Source organism: Eretmochelys imbricata, chromosome 27 (genome assembly GCF_965152235.1).
Source record: "Eretmochelys imbricata isolate rEreImb1 chromosome 27, rEreImb1.hap1, whole genome shotgun sequence".
NCBI lineage: Eukaryota > Metazoa > Chordata > Testudines > Cheloniidae > Eretmochelys > Eretmochelys imbricata.
The window spans coordinates 13,400,874-13,417,607 of record NC_135598.1 but is presented as its reverse complement, the minus strand read 5'-3'; the positions used below and the strand labels follow the sequence as shown (position 1 = coordinate 13,417,607).

Below are 16,734 nucleotides of genomic sequence, written 5' to 3'. Positions count from 1 at the left end.
CTGAGAAGCCCCCCTCAGCGGGCCAGGGCCTCCAACACTTCCCCTCCCGTCCCAAGGCCCCCCGCCAGCAGGGGTGGCCCAGCACTTAGAGGGCAGCTAGCAGGAGCCACAGGCTCCGCCCCACCGAGTCATTCTCAGGCAGGTAAATGCCCCAGGGCTGGGTTCCTGTGGAGTGACACTGCCACCCGGTGGCCAGGTGCGCCAATCACAGGTGCACATCTCTGGCCCACACATCCCTGGGCTCCGCTCTCGGCCAAAGACGGGGATATGCGGGGAGACCTTGGATACGTTGCCTCCCTCCTCCGTGCCTCAGTTTCCCCCTCTGTAGGAGGGCACCTGCCTCCAGGGAGCGCTGGATGGGGGTAGTCACGGTCTGCACCCCTCGGAGCAGAGAGCTCCCCCACAGCAGTGCGAGGGTCAAGGGGCTGGTGACCCGAGGCCGGGATGTGAGGGACCCTGAGAGTGCGGGAGAGCGTGCACAGGGATCCGCACAAGGGGCTGTGCACACGCCTCGAGCCTCGCACGGCTGTGCCTGTTTGCACACACACGCGTGCATATACGTTGCCTCCCTCCTCCGTGCCTCAGTTTCCCCCTCTGTAGGAGGGCACCTGCCTCCAGGGAGCGCTGGATGGGGGTAGTCACGGTCTGCACCCCTCGGAGCAGAGAGCTCCCCCACAGCAGTGCGAGGGTCAAGGGGCTGGTGACCCGAGGCCGGGATGTGAGGGACCCTGAGAGTGCGGGAGAGCGTGCACAGGGATCCGCACAAGGGGCTGTGCACACGCCTCGAGCCTCGCACGGCTGTGCCTGTTTGCACACACACGCGTGCATGTCTGTTCTCCGGGGACTCCGTCTTTCGGGAAGAGTCTGCAGTCCCGGCTCTGCTCCAGGAGTCCTGCGCCAGCCCCGAGGCAGAGCGCTGCAAGGCTCAAGCCCTGCACCCAGGAGGAGTCCGGGCTGGCAGAAAGGCTGTTTGCAGCCCAGGAGGCACAAGCTGCTTGGGTCCCCCCGGCCCCCAAGCACAGCCCAGAGACAGAGAGGAATCCCGGCCCCTGCACGGCTCTGCAGAATGTGCGGAGAGCGTGTCCCACAACCCGCCCCCCCCGCCTCAGCCAGCACCGTCTACCCACTGACCCCGTGGGCCTGGGGAGGGTTCCTACTCGTGGCCTTCAGGCGGGTGGGTTTCCATCTAGTTTCCACCCCAAAGATCTTGACAACTAGGGATTGCCCCCACTCCCCCTCCAAATGCAGCAGGCTCTGGGGTGGATCACAGCAAGGGACATGCAGCAACGCTGCACGGCCAGTTAGGACAGGGAGTGACAGCAGAGACTGGGGGCAAGGGGGGGCATTCAAGGAGGCAGAAGTCATCAGCCATCTGATCCAGCGCTGGGCAGGGCCACCTGCACCCCAGGCCATGGGGGACAGGAAACCGGAGCGAGAGGCTGCGCAAATGCAGGGCAGGGGTGTGGGTCGCCTGTCTGGCCGCTGGCAAGGAGACACCTGCTGCTGCCCTGAACCCAGCTGGGCCGAGCCGGTGCCAGTCTGGAGCATGGACCCATTCTCTCACCCGCCCAGCCTGGGTGGGCAGCGCAGGAAACGGGGCCGGCTGACGCTGGCTCTTTGCAGCACGCGTGGGCACGCCCATTTGCACTAGCGTACGCGCTCGTGCGGACCCTGTCTCTCATACCCCTCCCTCCGCTGCTGCCCCGGCTCTGCGTGGAGGGGAGGGGGCTGCTGGCTCACCCAGAGAGCCCCACGTGGGAGCAAACACGGCCCTGAATTCAGAGATATCCAGGGCCCGCAAGCCCCGAGCCACAAAGGGACCAGCATGGGCAGGAGGCCGTAGCCGGCCTGGCCTGGCCAGCCCCTTCTCTATGCTGAGCCATGCCAGCCCCTCCCCCCGAGGGTTGAACTCATCCACCCATCCCCCAACGAAGAGGGCAGTGCCAATCTACAGGGATGAAAAGTCGGGGGTGGGAATCAGGATGAGTCCAGCTCAGCCGCCCACCTTGGGCCGCCAGAACCTGGGACCATCAGATCGGCAGCACCGAGCCTCTGCCGCTCAAGCTGAAGGGAGAACTCCATCAGCTAGCACCAGAGGTAGGCTCTTATCCCCTTAGAAGACGGACCACTAGGGGAGGTTGCCCTAGGCCAGGGCAGGTCACAGCTGCTTTGGATGGAGAGGGGAGCGCCAGGGGATGGCGGGGGGTTGGGAAGGGGTGCAGGGGGCTTAGCGGGGTTGCAGGAAGGGGGTGCGACAGGGGGCTCCCCCCAGCTCTTACCGGGTTTCCTCTGGCTCCGACAGGCAGTCCAGGGTGCTGGGCTTCTGTTCCATTCACCGCAATTCCATCCAGGAGCGCTCAGGAGAGACCAAGGTGGGCTCCGCCCCCAGGTGCTCTGCACCGCGGCCGCCACGGCAGACGCGGGGCGCCGGGGGGTGTCTATGGCGCGCTCCCCATGGCGCCCGGCTCAGCGCCCGCTGGCGGAGACCATCCCCCGGGGGTCGGGGGGGGAGGGGCGCCGATCCCAGTGGGAGACACCCTACAAAAAACAAACACGGGCTTGAAATGGCAGCTACGGGGCCCAATCTTGGCAGAGGGCAGGGACTAACTCCCCGCCCGGAAGTGGCGGAAGAACCCCTGCTACTAAGCTGTGCTGGGGCTCTTACCGCCCCCCACTCCCGGCCTCCCATTGTGGGGCTCAGCTTTGCCCTGAAAGGGCCCCCTCTAGTGGGGAGCACAGGCTCCATGCCCACCCCCCCCAGCCATGGCCAGCGAGAGGGGTCAGGGGCACTTGCGCCCCATGGGGTGGGGACGGGAAGGGGCCTGGTTCCGCTCTGTGAAGGACGGGAGCCACGGGGGGGTGACTGGGATCCCGTCAGCCCCACTGCAAATCCCTGTCCCCCAGGCAACACCCCCGCCCCCCGGCTATCACACTGCTCTGCTGGCAGATAAAGGAGGGGTACAGGTGAGACGGAAAGTCAGACACGGGGAAGGGGGCTGCTGGAATCCCCCCAGGGGCTCACCAGCCCTGGGCTCCCCCCCACCCCGGCCGGGAGCCCGCCCCCTTCCCCTTCCCCTTCCCGACAGCAGCTGAGGTTACCCAGAGGTTAACAAGCAGCTGGATGCCCTCCCGCAGCCTGGCACAGGGCACAGTCGTGCAACCCCTCAACCCCCCACGGCTCCCTCCCCCAGCCCTCCCTTCCCCCCATCCCAACATAAGGATTTCTGCAGACAGCCTGGCACAGGGCCAAGCTAAGCAGACGCATCAAAGGGCAGCGGAGAAGCGGGGTCCCCGCAGGGCCCCCCTCCCCCTGAGGCAGGAAGTGCTGGGAGGTGGGGGGAGGCAAGCTGTGTCCTCGGCTGACCCCAGCGGGGTCTCGCCCGGTGCGTGACGGCTGGGCACGTGTGGGAACAATCGCCCTCCGGGGTCGGCTGAGGACAAGAGACTGGCGCTCCCGGCTTCCCGGCGGACCCAGCAGAGGCGCGGCTGCCCCGGGGCACATGGCCCCGCTGCCGCCACATGAGGGCCTCGGCGGAGGGGACTTGAGATGGCAAGTGACGGGGCCTGCCAGGCATCGGGGCTGGCACAGAATCGCAGGGGTGGGAGGAGAGACCTGCCGGGTGCATTAACCTACAGCTGTGGCTTGGCACATCCATTGAGCGCAGGAGTTTGCAGGTGGGGAGTGTGCACAAGAGTTTGCACTAGCATGCGTGGAGCGTCCGGACTGGCATGCCAGCGTGCAACAGGCTGCGCACGAGGGGGCAGACCTGGGCCTGGCAGAATGCAGCTCTGGGCAGAGAAGCATGTGCAAGGGGGCAGCCTCATGCGAGAGCAGGAGCACGTGTCCCGAGAGCCGGGCAGGGGAGAGGGGAGAAACGTGTCCTGAGAGCCGGGGGGGGGGGGGGGGGGGGAGAAACGTGTCCCGAGAGCCGGGGGGGGGGGGGGGGGGGGGAGAGGGGAGAAACGTGTCCCGAGAGCCGGGGGGGGGGGGGGGGCGCACGCCTGTCCCGAGTGCTGCGGGTCACACACATGTCCGGGGGGCATGCACCAGTCACAAGCTCCACTGCTGGGGTGCAACAGCACCTTTGCCTCCTGGCCCGTGTGACACGGCCCTGATCTGCCCCCATCCCCAAAAGCACCGGGCACCACAGGGCCCCCCAGAACAGCTCCGGCTCGCCCCCTCCTCTGGGGGGTGTCCCTCCCCCTGGAGCTGTGTCTGTTACACCCATGGCGGGAGGCCCCGGGGCAGGAGCCTTCGGGGAGCGAGGGGGGCCTGGGCATGAGTGATTTGGAGAGGTGGGGCTAAAGATGCCCGGCCTTCGGGCTCCCCCAACAGGCAGTCGCGGGGCAGACGGGGAGACACTGGACAGCTCCAGGGCTGGGACGCGGAGACTCCAGGCCACAGGCTCCGATCCGGGTCGGACGGCCCCAGAGCCATTCCCAGCCCCGGGGCTGTTCAACCCCCCGCTCATCCACCTGGCCCCGCCTTGGCCTGTTCCCCGTCCTGCCCTCTCTGATGACCCAGCCCAGCACCCCGCTGCCCAGTCGTAGCAGAGAGGCTAGAACTGACCACGACGTAGGGGCTGCGCTTCCTAAGGGGGGGTGTGTGTGTGTCCAGGGGACACCCAGGGCCTCATCTCCCTTCAGCAGGAAGAAAGGAGCCTGTGAGCAAATCACAAGAGAGTCCCCCCACTTGGCCTGGCCTGGGCTTGCAGACTGGAGCCAGCAGGACGGGCACAGACAAGAAGGGGGGTGAGAGCACCACTCTCTTCCCACAGCACCCAGAGCCCCAGGTAATGGGGGGAAACTGAGGCACAGAGGGGCAGGGACTGGCAGAGGCAGTACTAGAACCCAGACATCCTGACTCCTAACCCCCCTCTCTGCCCACCCCACCTTTCTAAAACCCCGAGCCTGCACTCGCCTCCCAGAACCGGGAGCAGAACCCAGGAGTCCTGTTAGGCCCCTGCTCTAGCCACTAGCCTGTGCGGCCTCTCAGGGCTACGGTAGGCGGTAGGTGCAGCTTTGACAGGAGGGGGAAATCCCTCACAAGGCAGCAACATCCCCCCACACCTCACTGTGCTGCAAGGGCTTATGGGGGATATGCAAATGAATCTCCCCTCCCAGAGACTCGGGGGCTATCCCTGGCTGCCATGCCCACCTGTGGCCCAGCACCTCTCCCGGCAGGCAGGCGGATCCCTACAGCGGGCACTCCCCAGGGCACCAGCGGGTGGGATGAGCCAAGGACATGGCCTCACCCTCACAGGGATTCCCTGGGTGCCAGCCAAGGCCGGTCATGCTCTCGGCCCCAGCACAGAGCAGAGCGGTGAATCTCCACAGCTGTAAGGCTCTCACGCCAGGCACTGCCGGGGAGGGGCTGGGGGCGGCTTTCCCAGCCAGAGAAAGAAGCAAGGGGGGCTGGGGACGGGGACCCGCTGGGCCCCAGAGCCAGAAACTTCCTGCTCTCAAACTCCTGGCAAGTGCCCCAGTGCTGCAAGTGAGCAAGCAAGTTAAAGCATAGACCTGGGAGCCAGGACACCTGGGTTCTATCCCAGCTCTGGGAGGGGAGTTAGGTCTAGTGGTTAGAGCGGGGGGGGGGGGGGGGGGGGCTGGGAGCCAGGACACCTGGGTTCTCTCCCAGCTCTGGGAAGGGAGTTAGGTCTAGTGGTTAGAGCGGGGGCAGGGGGCTGGGAGCCAGGACTCCTGGGTGCTATCCCCAGCTCTGTCACTGGCCTGGTGCGTGACCTCAGGGCAGACCCTTCCCCTCGCTGTGCCTCAGTTTCCCCATCTGTACTCTGGGACACTGACATGACAGCAAGCGAAGGGCAATGAACACAGGAGTGGATTTTTTTGGGGGGGGGGGAGTGCACAGACAAACGATTGTGTGTCAATGTCTGTGCACACATGAGTATACAAGCAGGTGTGTGAATGGGCATGCCTGCTTTCAGCCAGCCCCCTCCTCTGCCCCCCAGCTGAGAGAACTGCATCTGGTCATTGCAGCAATAGGGGCCCCACGGCACCCTGCCAGCCCATGCCGCCCAAGAGCCCAGAGCGGAGTGTGGGCCTGGCAGCACACCCCCGTGCCCGCCCACAGCCAGCACACATGGGTGTGCCGAGCCCCGGAGGGATCACTGCAGTGGGTGTGATGACATTAAGCCCCCGACCCCCGCCAGGAGAGCAGGGACGGGCGGGGGATCAGCTCCACAAGCCACCCTGCCCTGGCTGCCCGGAGACCAGCCTGTCGTGTGCCAGGGCTTGGCCCTGCTCTTGCGGCACTGCACGGCGGGACACTCCCCCAGCCCCCTGGGACTCCCCCAGCCTGGACAGGGCTGAGAGCGGAGGCAGCGTGGCCCCGTGGCTCCAGCCAGAGTAGGGAGGGACTGGCGGTTCAAGGACACCACCTGCTTCTGCCCCGCCATCAGCCTGCGGCAGCCAACAAACCACATGTGGAGGAGGCTGGGACCTGGCCAGGCACTGGGAAGGGACGAACAAACCCGGCCTTTTCTGGCAACCGTGGCCTGCCTCACGGCCCACTGCACAGATAGGGAAACTGAGGCACTGAGCAGCATTGACGTGCCCCAGCTCACACGGTGAGTCAGTGCAGTGGGAGAGCCAGAAATAAAACTCAGGAGTCTGGACTTCCAGCCTCACCTGCTTTAACACACCAGGCCCCTCCCAGAGCGAGGCTAGGACCCGGAGTCCCAACTGCAAGCTCTAACCATGTGACCACACTGCCAGTGCACGCTCTGTACAGAGCACAGCGTGGCCCTGGCGAGCCCAGTGCCCAGGGTGCCCATCTAAGAAGCCTCCCTTCTCAGCTCCACCCGCGCCATGTCCGGGAAAGCAGGACTCACACACCAGGGACTCACACACCAGGGCTCAGCGCCCAGGGAGAAGGCAGGGGCTGGCCCAGCTGGGGCACACGGAGTCAGCTTTCGCTCGGACCCAGGAGTCCGGGTCCGACACAGCAGGGTTTGGAATGGGGTGAGAGGTGCTTGTCACACTTCTCCTTTCCCCCTTCTCTCACTTCCTTGTAGGGAAAGTCGCTGCCGAGCAGCTGTGGGGGTGGGGGCTGCACCCCTGGAAGGTACCAGCACTGAGCTGGGGGGCACCAGGGCTCCCGGGGTCCAGACTGAGCACTCTTGCCCCCGCCCACCGCCCCGCCCCATGGGACTCTGACTTGCAAAGGCCTTGGCGCTCCCAGGCATCACAAGATGACTCAGAAGAAAGGAACAGTGTCCCCACACCACGCAAAAGTCTGGGGCCTGACCCAGCTTCCCTCCCAACCCCGGCGAAAAGTGGGTGGCCACAGGGCAAAGCCTTGCCCCCCAGCACCAACTGCAGGTCATCGTTAAGCTCTCCACCCATCTACAGGAGCGCTCTCATGTCAAAGAACTTCCCCACCGCATGGGCACTGCTCCCCCCTCAGCCCAAATGCGACTACCTCTGGGGTGGACAAAGCAGCCAGGCAACAAGCACACAGCCAGGCTGCCCAGGGATCGTGCAGCCAGGCTGCCCAGGGATCGTGCAGCCAGGCCTGAAATGCAGCCACCTCTGGGGTGGAGCACAGCAGCCAGATAACCGTCACTTAGCAACACCACACAGCAGCAGGACAGGAGGTGAAGAGGAAACCTTCCCGCCGTCAGAGCTGCAGATCCTCGCACCAGGCAACCAAGGGGCTGGGCACAATACAACCACTCACAAAGGACTGGCAGCCCTGGGCCTGATGGGCAAGGGGACAGGAAGGCTCAGGGGCAGTTTCAAGGCCATTGCTATGGCCAGTGGGGGGCCGGAGGGAGGGTGCAGAGGGGGTGGGCCATCCCCGCCACCCTGATCTGCCCCCCAGGAGGGGAGGCTGGCAGAGCAGCTGACACAGAGCCCAGCTTTGTTGCTGCATCTCCCGGGGCGACTAATCCCCGCACCTGTGGCTGGGCCGGAGGGTTTCCAGCTCCTGACCACAGGACACAGGCTGTTCCCAGCCCGCGCTGCCCCCCACCCCCCCGGCACATGCCCTGTCTGGCCCGGGCACAGAGCCCAGCTCCACAGCCGGAAGGGCCCCGCAGAGCCGCCCCACGTGGGATCAGACAGAGCCGGGAAACGAACAGGGAAACCCAGATCATCGGAGGAGAAATTAAAGAAAGGAAAAGCCCGCGGAGCATAGGGAACCGGGTGGGGCAGAGCAGGGAGAGATGGGAAGCCCCTCAACAGCACGCCCCATCCCATCCCACCTGGTTAACCACCCCCCCCCAGCCCCTCCAGCCTGGTGACCCCCACCCCCAGTCCCTCCACCTGATTGCCCCGGCCCATCCAGCCTGATAAACACCCCCGCCCCCAGTCCCTCCACCTCAGGCCCCATCCCCTGTGCTGCCTCAGCCCGTGGGCCCGTCTCCCCATCCCAGGTCAGACACGTCTGCTCCCCCGCCCTGACCTTCTGTCTCTGCCATGGCCCCTGGGGAAAGCCCCCACCCCCAGCCTGCAGCAGCTGAAAATGTGGCCTGGGGCGCCGGGAAGGGCCCCTCCACGCAGCCCAGGGGAAATGCAGCAGGGAGAACCAGTGACCTCGCGCACAAAGCATCCCCGCCCTCGGGCCAAGGGTTCAAGGCCGGCTGGGGCCTGAGCGAGACGAGCTTGATGGGCCTCAGCCCAGACGCTCCCAGGCGCGGCTCCAGACAGACCCTGGCTGGAACCCCTGGAGCAGGGGGCAGGTCCCATCCAGGGAGGGTGCGATGGGAGAGCCCTGCCATGCACCCAGCACCGGCCAGGCCTGGCTCAGCATCGCCCCGTCCCAAAGGTGGGACCCCTGAGGGGTGCCAGGCCCCTGCAGCAGGGGCTGCTCTCTGCAGACCCCGGCGCTCCCTGGCTGCTCTGCCCCAGTCCCAGCCCGGAGCCGAGGTCCCAGCAAACGAGCCCTGAGCGGGCCTGGCCTGGCGCTGGGGGTGTCTGTTGCTGTGCGGGAGACGCAACCCAGCCGAGCGGTTGTGAAATGCCAGGTGCTGACCCGGGTGCAGGGGCTTCTGCTGGGGACGGGGCGGGCCCAGGCTCTCTGTAAGCAGGGCCTGGCACCTGGCGCGGGGGGCTGGGGCTGGCCCGTGGGGTGAGACAGAGAGTCCCCCGCAGCCTGGCATGACAGACCAGCCAGCCCCAGCCCTGTGCGGCACACGCTGCCCTCCGCCGGGGAGCCGGGCCGGTGACGGAGGGGCTGGCGATGGGGGCCGTGGGCCCCACTCCCTGCAGGAGCGGTCACTTGCCGCCCCGCCACTAGGAGCTCAGTGCTGCCTGCTCAAGAGGGACCCCCCCCCCCATTCCGTGAGCCCCGTGGGCCCTCGGCAGGCCCCAATCCCAAGGGGAGCTCAGACACTCCCCCCCGCCCCGGCTCCATTGCCCCCGGTGCTCAGAGGGGGGAGGAGCCCCACACCCAGCAGCCGGGCCGGGGAACATTCCACTCCCAGGGAGAGCCGGGCCCACAGTGTTTCCACAGCGCCCGCCTCGGGGCACCAGGCCCACTGCCCCACCCCCGCCCTCTAGCCATCTGGCTCCCGGAGGCGAGGGGGTGGGCATGTCCCAGAGCAGGGACGGGGCATGCCGCCCCCCCCCCCCACATCCTGCCCCATAGGGGGTGGGGTCATAATCCATACCCTATTGGGTTCCAGACGCCAGCATGGGGCCAGGCACGGAGAGGGATTCCCTGAGGGGAACAGGGCTGAGACCCCCGCCACGCTCATCACACACGTGGGCCCCTGCGCAGCAACCAGGTCCCCACGGCCCTGGGGGCAGAAGGCCCCAGAACACGTTCCCACGAGCACCGCGTTGCCCTTTAAAGCCAAGCACCGGTCCCAGGGCCACCACCAGCCGCGGGGTTACTGGTGCAGCCACTGCACGGCCCGGGACAGAACCCCGTCCCCAAAGGGCTGGGGCGCGAGGGGCGACTCCATGAGTGGGCGGCCGGCAGCAGCAGGTATTTATCCTAGATGCAAACCAGCCACTAGAGGGAGACGTGACGCACACCCCCATCCCCAGCCCAGCACCCCCCTTCCCTCCCCCCCCCGGCGCCCCACCAGGGGCAGACGCCAACCACACATGGCAACTTGGGGAAGGTAACAGAAAGTGACTCACAGTTGTAGGTGACACCAGGGTGGGGGGGCAGGGCGAGGCTGCTTCACGCCCCTCCTCTTCCTCCACTTGGATCCCTCCTGCAAGGAAGGTGCAACAGCAAGGTCAGGCGACAGAGCAGGGCTGTGAGGGGAGCCATTCCCACGAGCCGGGCGCCGTGGTGAGGTTCAGGGGCCAGTCTGGCCCCCCCGAGCACCCGCCCAAGGGACAGAGCTGACTCACATCCTTGTCCCCATCCGGCTAAAGCCAGGCAGTGCCCAGTTAATCAATCCCACCCCCTGGGCATGCTGGGTATCCCCATGGTACAGAGGGGGAAACTGAGGCACAGAGCAGGGAAGCAGCTGGCACAGCCAGCCGGTGGCAGGGCTGGGACTAGAACCCAGGTGCCCTGCGCCCACTGTGGGGGTGAGGAGCCACTGTGGGTGGGATGGGGAGGCAGGGGCCTAAAGCTGGTATGCTCAGCTCCATGCCCCCCCACGCTGGGCACAGAACACCTGGGCTCCAACCCCCACACTCTGCTGAGGCTCCCTCTTCACCCCCGGGCCCCAGCTCTGCAGGCTCCAGCTCAAAACCAGCCTCTTAACCCGTCGCCTACTGCTGGGCAGAGCCAGCTGTCCTCCCCAGAGCTCCGATGGGCTCATCTCTTAGCTCCCCCCGACAGGGGAAGAGCTGGGAGTCCAATGGCCGGCTAACCGCCCTGCAGAGCCCCGCTGGGCTCTGGGGCATTGCTGGGGGGCAGGGGGAGACGAGGAAGAGGTGGCTGCCGGGCGACAGGATGCCATCAGTGAGTGCAATGGCAACCGGTGCCCGTGGGGCCTGGCCTCTCTCGCCTCCTTTGCTCTTCCTCCCGCCCTGCCAGCTGTGGCGGTGGCTTTGGGCAATGTGCCCATCATGTGCCGGGAGCCCCCCCCCGACGGGCACCTGCTCCTCGTCCCCCCGCCTGCAAGCTGGCGCCTGTCCGCCCCCCACCAGTGCAAGGTGTGGAAAAGCCCTCGCACGCTTCAGGCATCTCCCGCCCTGCCCTGGCACGGCACCCGGTCCAAGGGGGGCCCCAGCATGCCCCGCTGCAGACAAACCTATCTGGGGGGTGCCCGGCTCTGGGCAGGGGGCCAGGCCGGCCGTGGTGCGCAGCTCACCAGCGGCCTCTGCTGAAAGCTGCAGCCTCGATGCAAGGACAGCCAGGAAAGTAGGTCAAGTTTGTCTTGGCCAAGGGAGAGAGTCCGTGTGCAGATTTATAACATGGCAACCACCACCCGGCCGGGCACCGGGGAGAGCCAGCCCGGGGGGCAGGGAGCTGGGCCCCATTTCTGAGCTTTAGCATCCCCCCTCCTCTGGAAGCACCAGCCCAAGGTGGAGCATCAGCGGGGGATGGACCTGGCGAGACAAAGGCAGAGAGCTCCCCAATGCTGCCGGGAGAGGCACTCGCCCCCCCAAATCAGAGCTAGCCCCAGTGTGATACTGTACTAGGGGGTCCTAGGCCACAGGGAGGGGGGCAGGGGGTGACGGGCTGCAGGGAGGGGGGCAGGGGCTCGGCAGGGGGCGCCAGGCTGCTGGGAGAGGGGAGGTGGGGCAGGGGGTACAGAGCTGCAGGGAGGGGACCAGGGGGGTGCTCTCCCCTCTGGCTCAGAGCTCACCCCGCTGCACGGGGCTCTCTCGGCTGGGATCCCCACAGCAGTCCCCGCTGACAGATCTCGTGGGCCGTCCCCCGAGAGGCAGGGCGTGAACCCTGGTGTCCGGGCCCATTTCCAGCTCGGGAGATTCCCAGCTGCCTCCCTCAACCCCACCCTGCCATCCCGCCTCCCGGGCTACCCCCTTGGTGTTGGCATTGGCATGGCGACGGGCGCCCCACCCCAGAGCAGGCTGCATGGTGGCAGCAGGGGAAGCCGAGCTCTCTGAAGTGGCACGGAGCCCGGGGGCAGGGGCTGCACTGGGGGGCAGAGATCCTGTCACCCCCACCCCCCCGCCTGCCCTTCCCAGGCTCCATCGCTCCCCTGCCCCCGCTGTCACCCCTGCCCCAGAGGGGTCGCTGGGCACCTTCAGGGCAGAGCCAAGCCACAGGTGGGCAATGGCAAATGCCCTTATGGGACAGGGGTCACACAGAGGGTGACGAAGAGAACCCAGGCGTCCTGATGCCCAGGTCGGTATTTTAACCCTAAGTCTGACTCCTGGGTAAAGCAAAGCCTGGCTCGTGCCTCGGCCGGTGCCCGCGCGGGTTCAGACCCCGCCATGAGACCCAGCAGCAAAACCCGGGGCGCAAGCAGGTATGGGGGGGGTGTCCATGCCCAGCCCCTCCCCATCCAATACCCTGGGCTGCCACGTGGACCCCCCTCCGTGGGCACGGGAGATGCCAACACGTCAATCCCAATCTGAGCCCTCAGCCCTGCCCCCGCATCCAAAGCCGCCAGCCCCTGGTGTCCCCGGGGTCCCCTGCCAGCGTCTCCAGAGCCTGCTGAGCTCCCCGCTCCCTGGAGAGCGGGAGACGCTGCTTTGGCCCAGGGGAAAGGGGTGTGGGCCGCTGGGTGAATCACCCAGACCAGCTCCCAGGCGGGCAGGAACGGGGCAGGTCGGGGCTGCGGGGCATCGGCAGGGCTGTCTGGGAGCCAGGACTCCTGGGTTCTGCAAGGGCATAGGTTTTCCCTGCTTCCCAGGGCCTGGGGCCTTCCCCAAACCACACCCCGTCTGCCGTAACCATTGTGCTAGATTTTCTCTTCCACCACCCGCCTTGCAACCCTGCCAAATCGCCCCTGATCCCGGGGAATCCCCGCAGGGCTCCCTTCTGCTCCCCGCCACCTCTCTCTCCGCAGGGTCTCCGCTGGCATGGCACTCAGGGCCCCCAGTGCAACACCTCCAACTGGGGGTTATTTGGGCGTTCGCAGGCTCCGCACGGCCCAGGAGGAGCCCCTGGGGCCGGCGCCCCCCCCCCCAGCCCCTCCCCCCAGCAGCCCGCAGCTCCCAGCATTGCTCAATCAGGCTGAGTCAGTCACTGGCACGTCCCAGCCCAGACAGACACTGAGCAGAACAGCCCGTGCCACAGGGCCCCTGTTAACCCTTCCCCAGCCTGGCCCGGGCCGATCCCTCCCCCTACCTGCTCTGCGCTCCCCGCTGCCAGGATTGCCCCCCATGCACTCCCCACCCCCACGTCTCAGCTCTCCTGTTGTCGGGGGGCACAGCCTGGGCCCGCTCCTCACTCCTCTCCCTGTCGCCAGCACCAACCCGGACTCGCCCAGGGCCTCATCCAACGCGTGGGGCTGGGTGCCCGCTGAGCCCGCGGGCAGGGAGCTGCCCGGCTCCTGGCACGTGATGGGCGTGAGGGGCAGACAGCAGGAGCGTGGGCAGGGCCAGCGTGGAAGAGGCTCCGAGGGCGGGTGCCCGTGAGCAGGGACGCACACGTGCAAGGCAGACGGTGCCAATTCGCTCTCCCTGTCCCCGTGTTTACACAGACGCGGCGCTTGGCAGCTCTGCACACCACAACCACGTAGCGTGGGGGGGGGCCGGGAGCCAGGGCTCCGAGGTTCTCCCCCTGGCTCTGCCCCTCCATGAATCCTTGGGGTCAAGTGCTGCCCCTCTGTGCCAGCGAAGGTGTGCTCTGGGCGTCCGGTATTTGGGGCACACAGTCCCCCCAGGCGGGGGGCACACAGGGTCCTGGACAGCGCCCCCCGTAGCTCCCTCCCACCCAGGCCGCAGGCTGGATCCACCCTCTCGGGGCAGCCAGCCGGGGCCGCTCCCTGCTCCAGGCCGGCTCTTGGCTGTGCCCCGCCCTGGGCAGCGCCCACACGCTACAGTGTAAATACAGCCCGGGCGAGGGGCTGCGCCGAAGGGTTCGTTCCGTCGGGGATCAGCCGCGCAAACACTTCCAAGTATAGGCACTGGCAGGAAGCCAAGGACACAGGATCTGCGGCCTTCACGGGCCGGCTCCAGCCCTCGTGCTGCGAGTCTCCCGCTACCCCCTCGCTGAGACCCCCAGCCGCACAGGGACCCCCCCACCCCGAGCTCCTGTGCCCCGCAGGAGGGGATGGGGCAGGGCTGGCAGCCACCGGCTCCGTATCGCCCCAAGTTGCAACACCCCAATCCCCAGCCAATCACCCCACCCTCTGCGAGTCAGCTGCAGGGCTGCCAATGGAACCCCGGAGTCCTGGCTCCCAGGCCTGTGCTCAGATCACTGGCGCCAGCCCCTGTCTCTCTCTGGGGTCCTACCTGGGGAGCACTCCCTGCCCCACACTTTGCAGGCCACTGCTGCTCCCCAGAGGTGGCTGCATTTTGGCAGCGCTGCAATTCCCACGGCTCAGGCACTGGAACGACCCGGGGGCCGGTAGGAACAACGCAGGGTCTGGGATCCCCAGGGGTATGCAGAGAAACCCCCACATCCAAACCCGAATGGGACCAGCCCTCCTCAGCTGGGATCAGGGCTTTACAGGTGGGGACTGTAACTCTTACAGCCCCTTGGGCTGCCCCTGCCCCCAACCTGCAGACGGGGAAACCGAGGCACAGAGCAGGAATGTTCCGCCAGCGCTAGAAAGCTTAGTGTGTGCTGACATGATCTCTCCAGCCCAGGCGGGTCTCTCCTGTCTAAGGCACGTTCTAGCCATGTCCCTGACACGCTCCCACGGGAGGCAGCCCGGCCTTGCCGCACGGGCCCAAGTCAGGTCTGGGAATGGCCTGAGATTTGCAGCCATTCACAGCACCAGCCGCAGCCTCTGGAGTCGCTGCTCAGCGCCTGGGCCCAGCCCCCCAACACCCGGTGAGAGCCCTGCATGCCTCCAGGGACCCATAAGCAGGGGCCACTTCTGACATTTCAAAGACGGCTGCCAAGGCTGGGTCAGAGCCGGGGCCGGAAGCCAGGAGACCCCAGCTCCAGCCAGGGCTCGGTGGGCAGAACCCAGCACCGAGGGCGTGAACAGAACGAACGTGGGGGAGAAAACTCAGCAGCATTTCTCACCACGCCTCCCCCCACACCAGCCAGACACCCAGCTCCCACCCCCAGCACCGGCCAGACACCCAGCTCCCACCCACAGACATCCAGCTCCTCCCCCCTCCCACAGACACCCAGCTCCCACCCCCAGACATCCAGCTCCCACACCCCCCCCCCCGCACCAGCCAGACACCGAGCTCCGCCTCCCAGCACCGGCCAGACACCCAGCTCCTGCCCCCAGGCACCCAGCTCCCGCCCCACTCCCACACCGGCCAGACATCCAGCTCGACACCCAGCTCTTCCTCCCCCTACCCTGCACCAGCCAGACACCCAGCTCTGCCCCCCTCATGGCCAGACACACAGTTCCTCCCCCATTCCTGCACCCCACCTCTCCTCACACCACCCTCCCCACAGCCCCCCTGGTGCTGGGGGGGGAGGGGTGTCGCACCACGTGGATCCGGTGAGATCCAGTGATGCTAACAGGGAGCATGGAAAGTCCAGCCCAAAGAACAAGCCCCCTTGCCCGCTCTCAGTCCCAGCTGACTCTCCGTATGACCCTGGGCAAGTCCCTTGCCCACCTGCCCTTCCTCTGCCTCGGTTTCCCCACCTGGGCGTGCCACCGGCAAAGGGCCATGGGACTGGCACCCAGCCATGGGGAGCCATGCAGCCGGCCGGGCCCCACCCTCGGGCCATGACCTGGGCAGGGGCACAGGTGTGAAAGGCTCCGTCACGCTCTCAACGAGGTGGCTTAGGGCGAAAGCCGGCGCTGAGCCCGGATAAGCTGCGCTAACAATGACGGCTAATTAACGGCCTCGGAAGAACCCGCTGCAGCCCAGCAGCCGGGGGAGGAGCTCGGGTGGGCTGCCCCATTAGCGCAGCTCAGCTTGGGGCTCCTCCCGCCCTGCCCCTGCCCCCCTCATCCACCCAAGCTGCTTCTGCCCCAGCAGGTCAATCCCCTCCCCACGCAGTTCTCTGCCAGTCGGGGTTCACCCCCACGGCCGGCGCCCTGCCCGGGTGCTGCTTGTCCCCCCGGCCCGTCCCCCAGCACGCTGGGCGCCCTGCCCCGCAGCCTACACCCCCCCCATATACCCACCTCCTAACACAGGGTCCCAAATGCACCTCCCCCATCCAAGGATCCTGACAGCCCCCAACTCTCCCTCCCCCCATCCCCCCCCCGCCCCCCGGCGACACTCCCTCCCCAGCACCTGGCCTCAGGGGACCAGACAGGCCACTAATACACTCGGGGGGAGCGGACTGCCTCAGATGCCCATTCCCCTGGCTGGTACCCCAAGGGCAGCCCCAGCTCTGCCCGGGAGCCTCTGCCAGCCCTGCACCCACAGGGCCACGGGCATTGGGACAGCTCAGAGAAGCTGGTGCTGCAGGGAGCCCTGCCCCAGCTCCTGCCACACGCGTGTGAGGAATCTGGGGCCGAACCGAGAGCCCCCCAGCCCAGACGAGGGCTCCCCAGGCGCTTGGACAGCCCAGGGCAGCCTTGGACCCGGGGAGGGGGGGCTCTGGCGGGAAGCAGAGAGGGCGTCACGCCTGGCGTGGCCAGCCGAGGGGGCAATCGCCCACAGACACCAGGGGCTGCCCCACGGCAATGGCTTTGCCACTGCCTGAAGGACAACCGGTCCCTCCGCACCAGGCTCCCACCGCAGGGTGACTCAGCCAGACACCCGGCCAGGCCTGGACGGACCCAGCCAGCCGGTGGGCACCAA

The 16,734-nt window shown here is 67.1% G+C and overlaps 1 protein-coding gene across 2 annotated transcripts in view; it reads right to left on the bottom strand.

The window, feature by feature from the left end:
• Positions 1–16,734, bottom strand: part of THRA (thyroid hormone receptor alpha) — a 40,563-nt gene that overhangs the window by 10,859 nt on the left and 12,970 nt on the right. For both annotated transcript variants that reach the window (XM_077806420.1, XM_077806421.1), the window contains exons 2-3: positions 10,111–10,187; positions 2,280–2,538 (exon numbers count right to left, since the gene is read on the bottom strand). In XM_077806420.1, coding sequence (XP_077662546.1) covers positions 2,280–2,332 — 53 coding nt within the window. In that variant the 5' untranslated portion in view covers positions 2,333–2,538; positions 10,111–10,187. The remainder of the gene's footprint in view (positions 1–2,279; positions 2,539–10,110; positions 10,188–16,734) is intronic.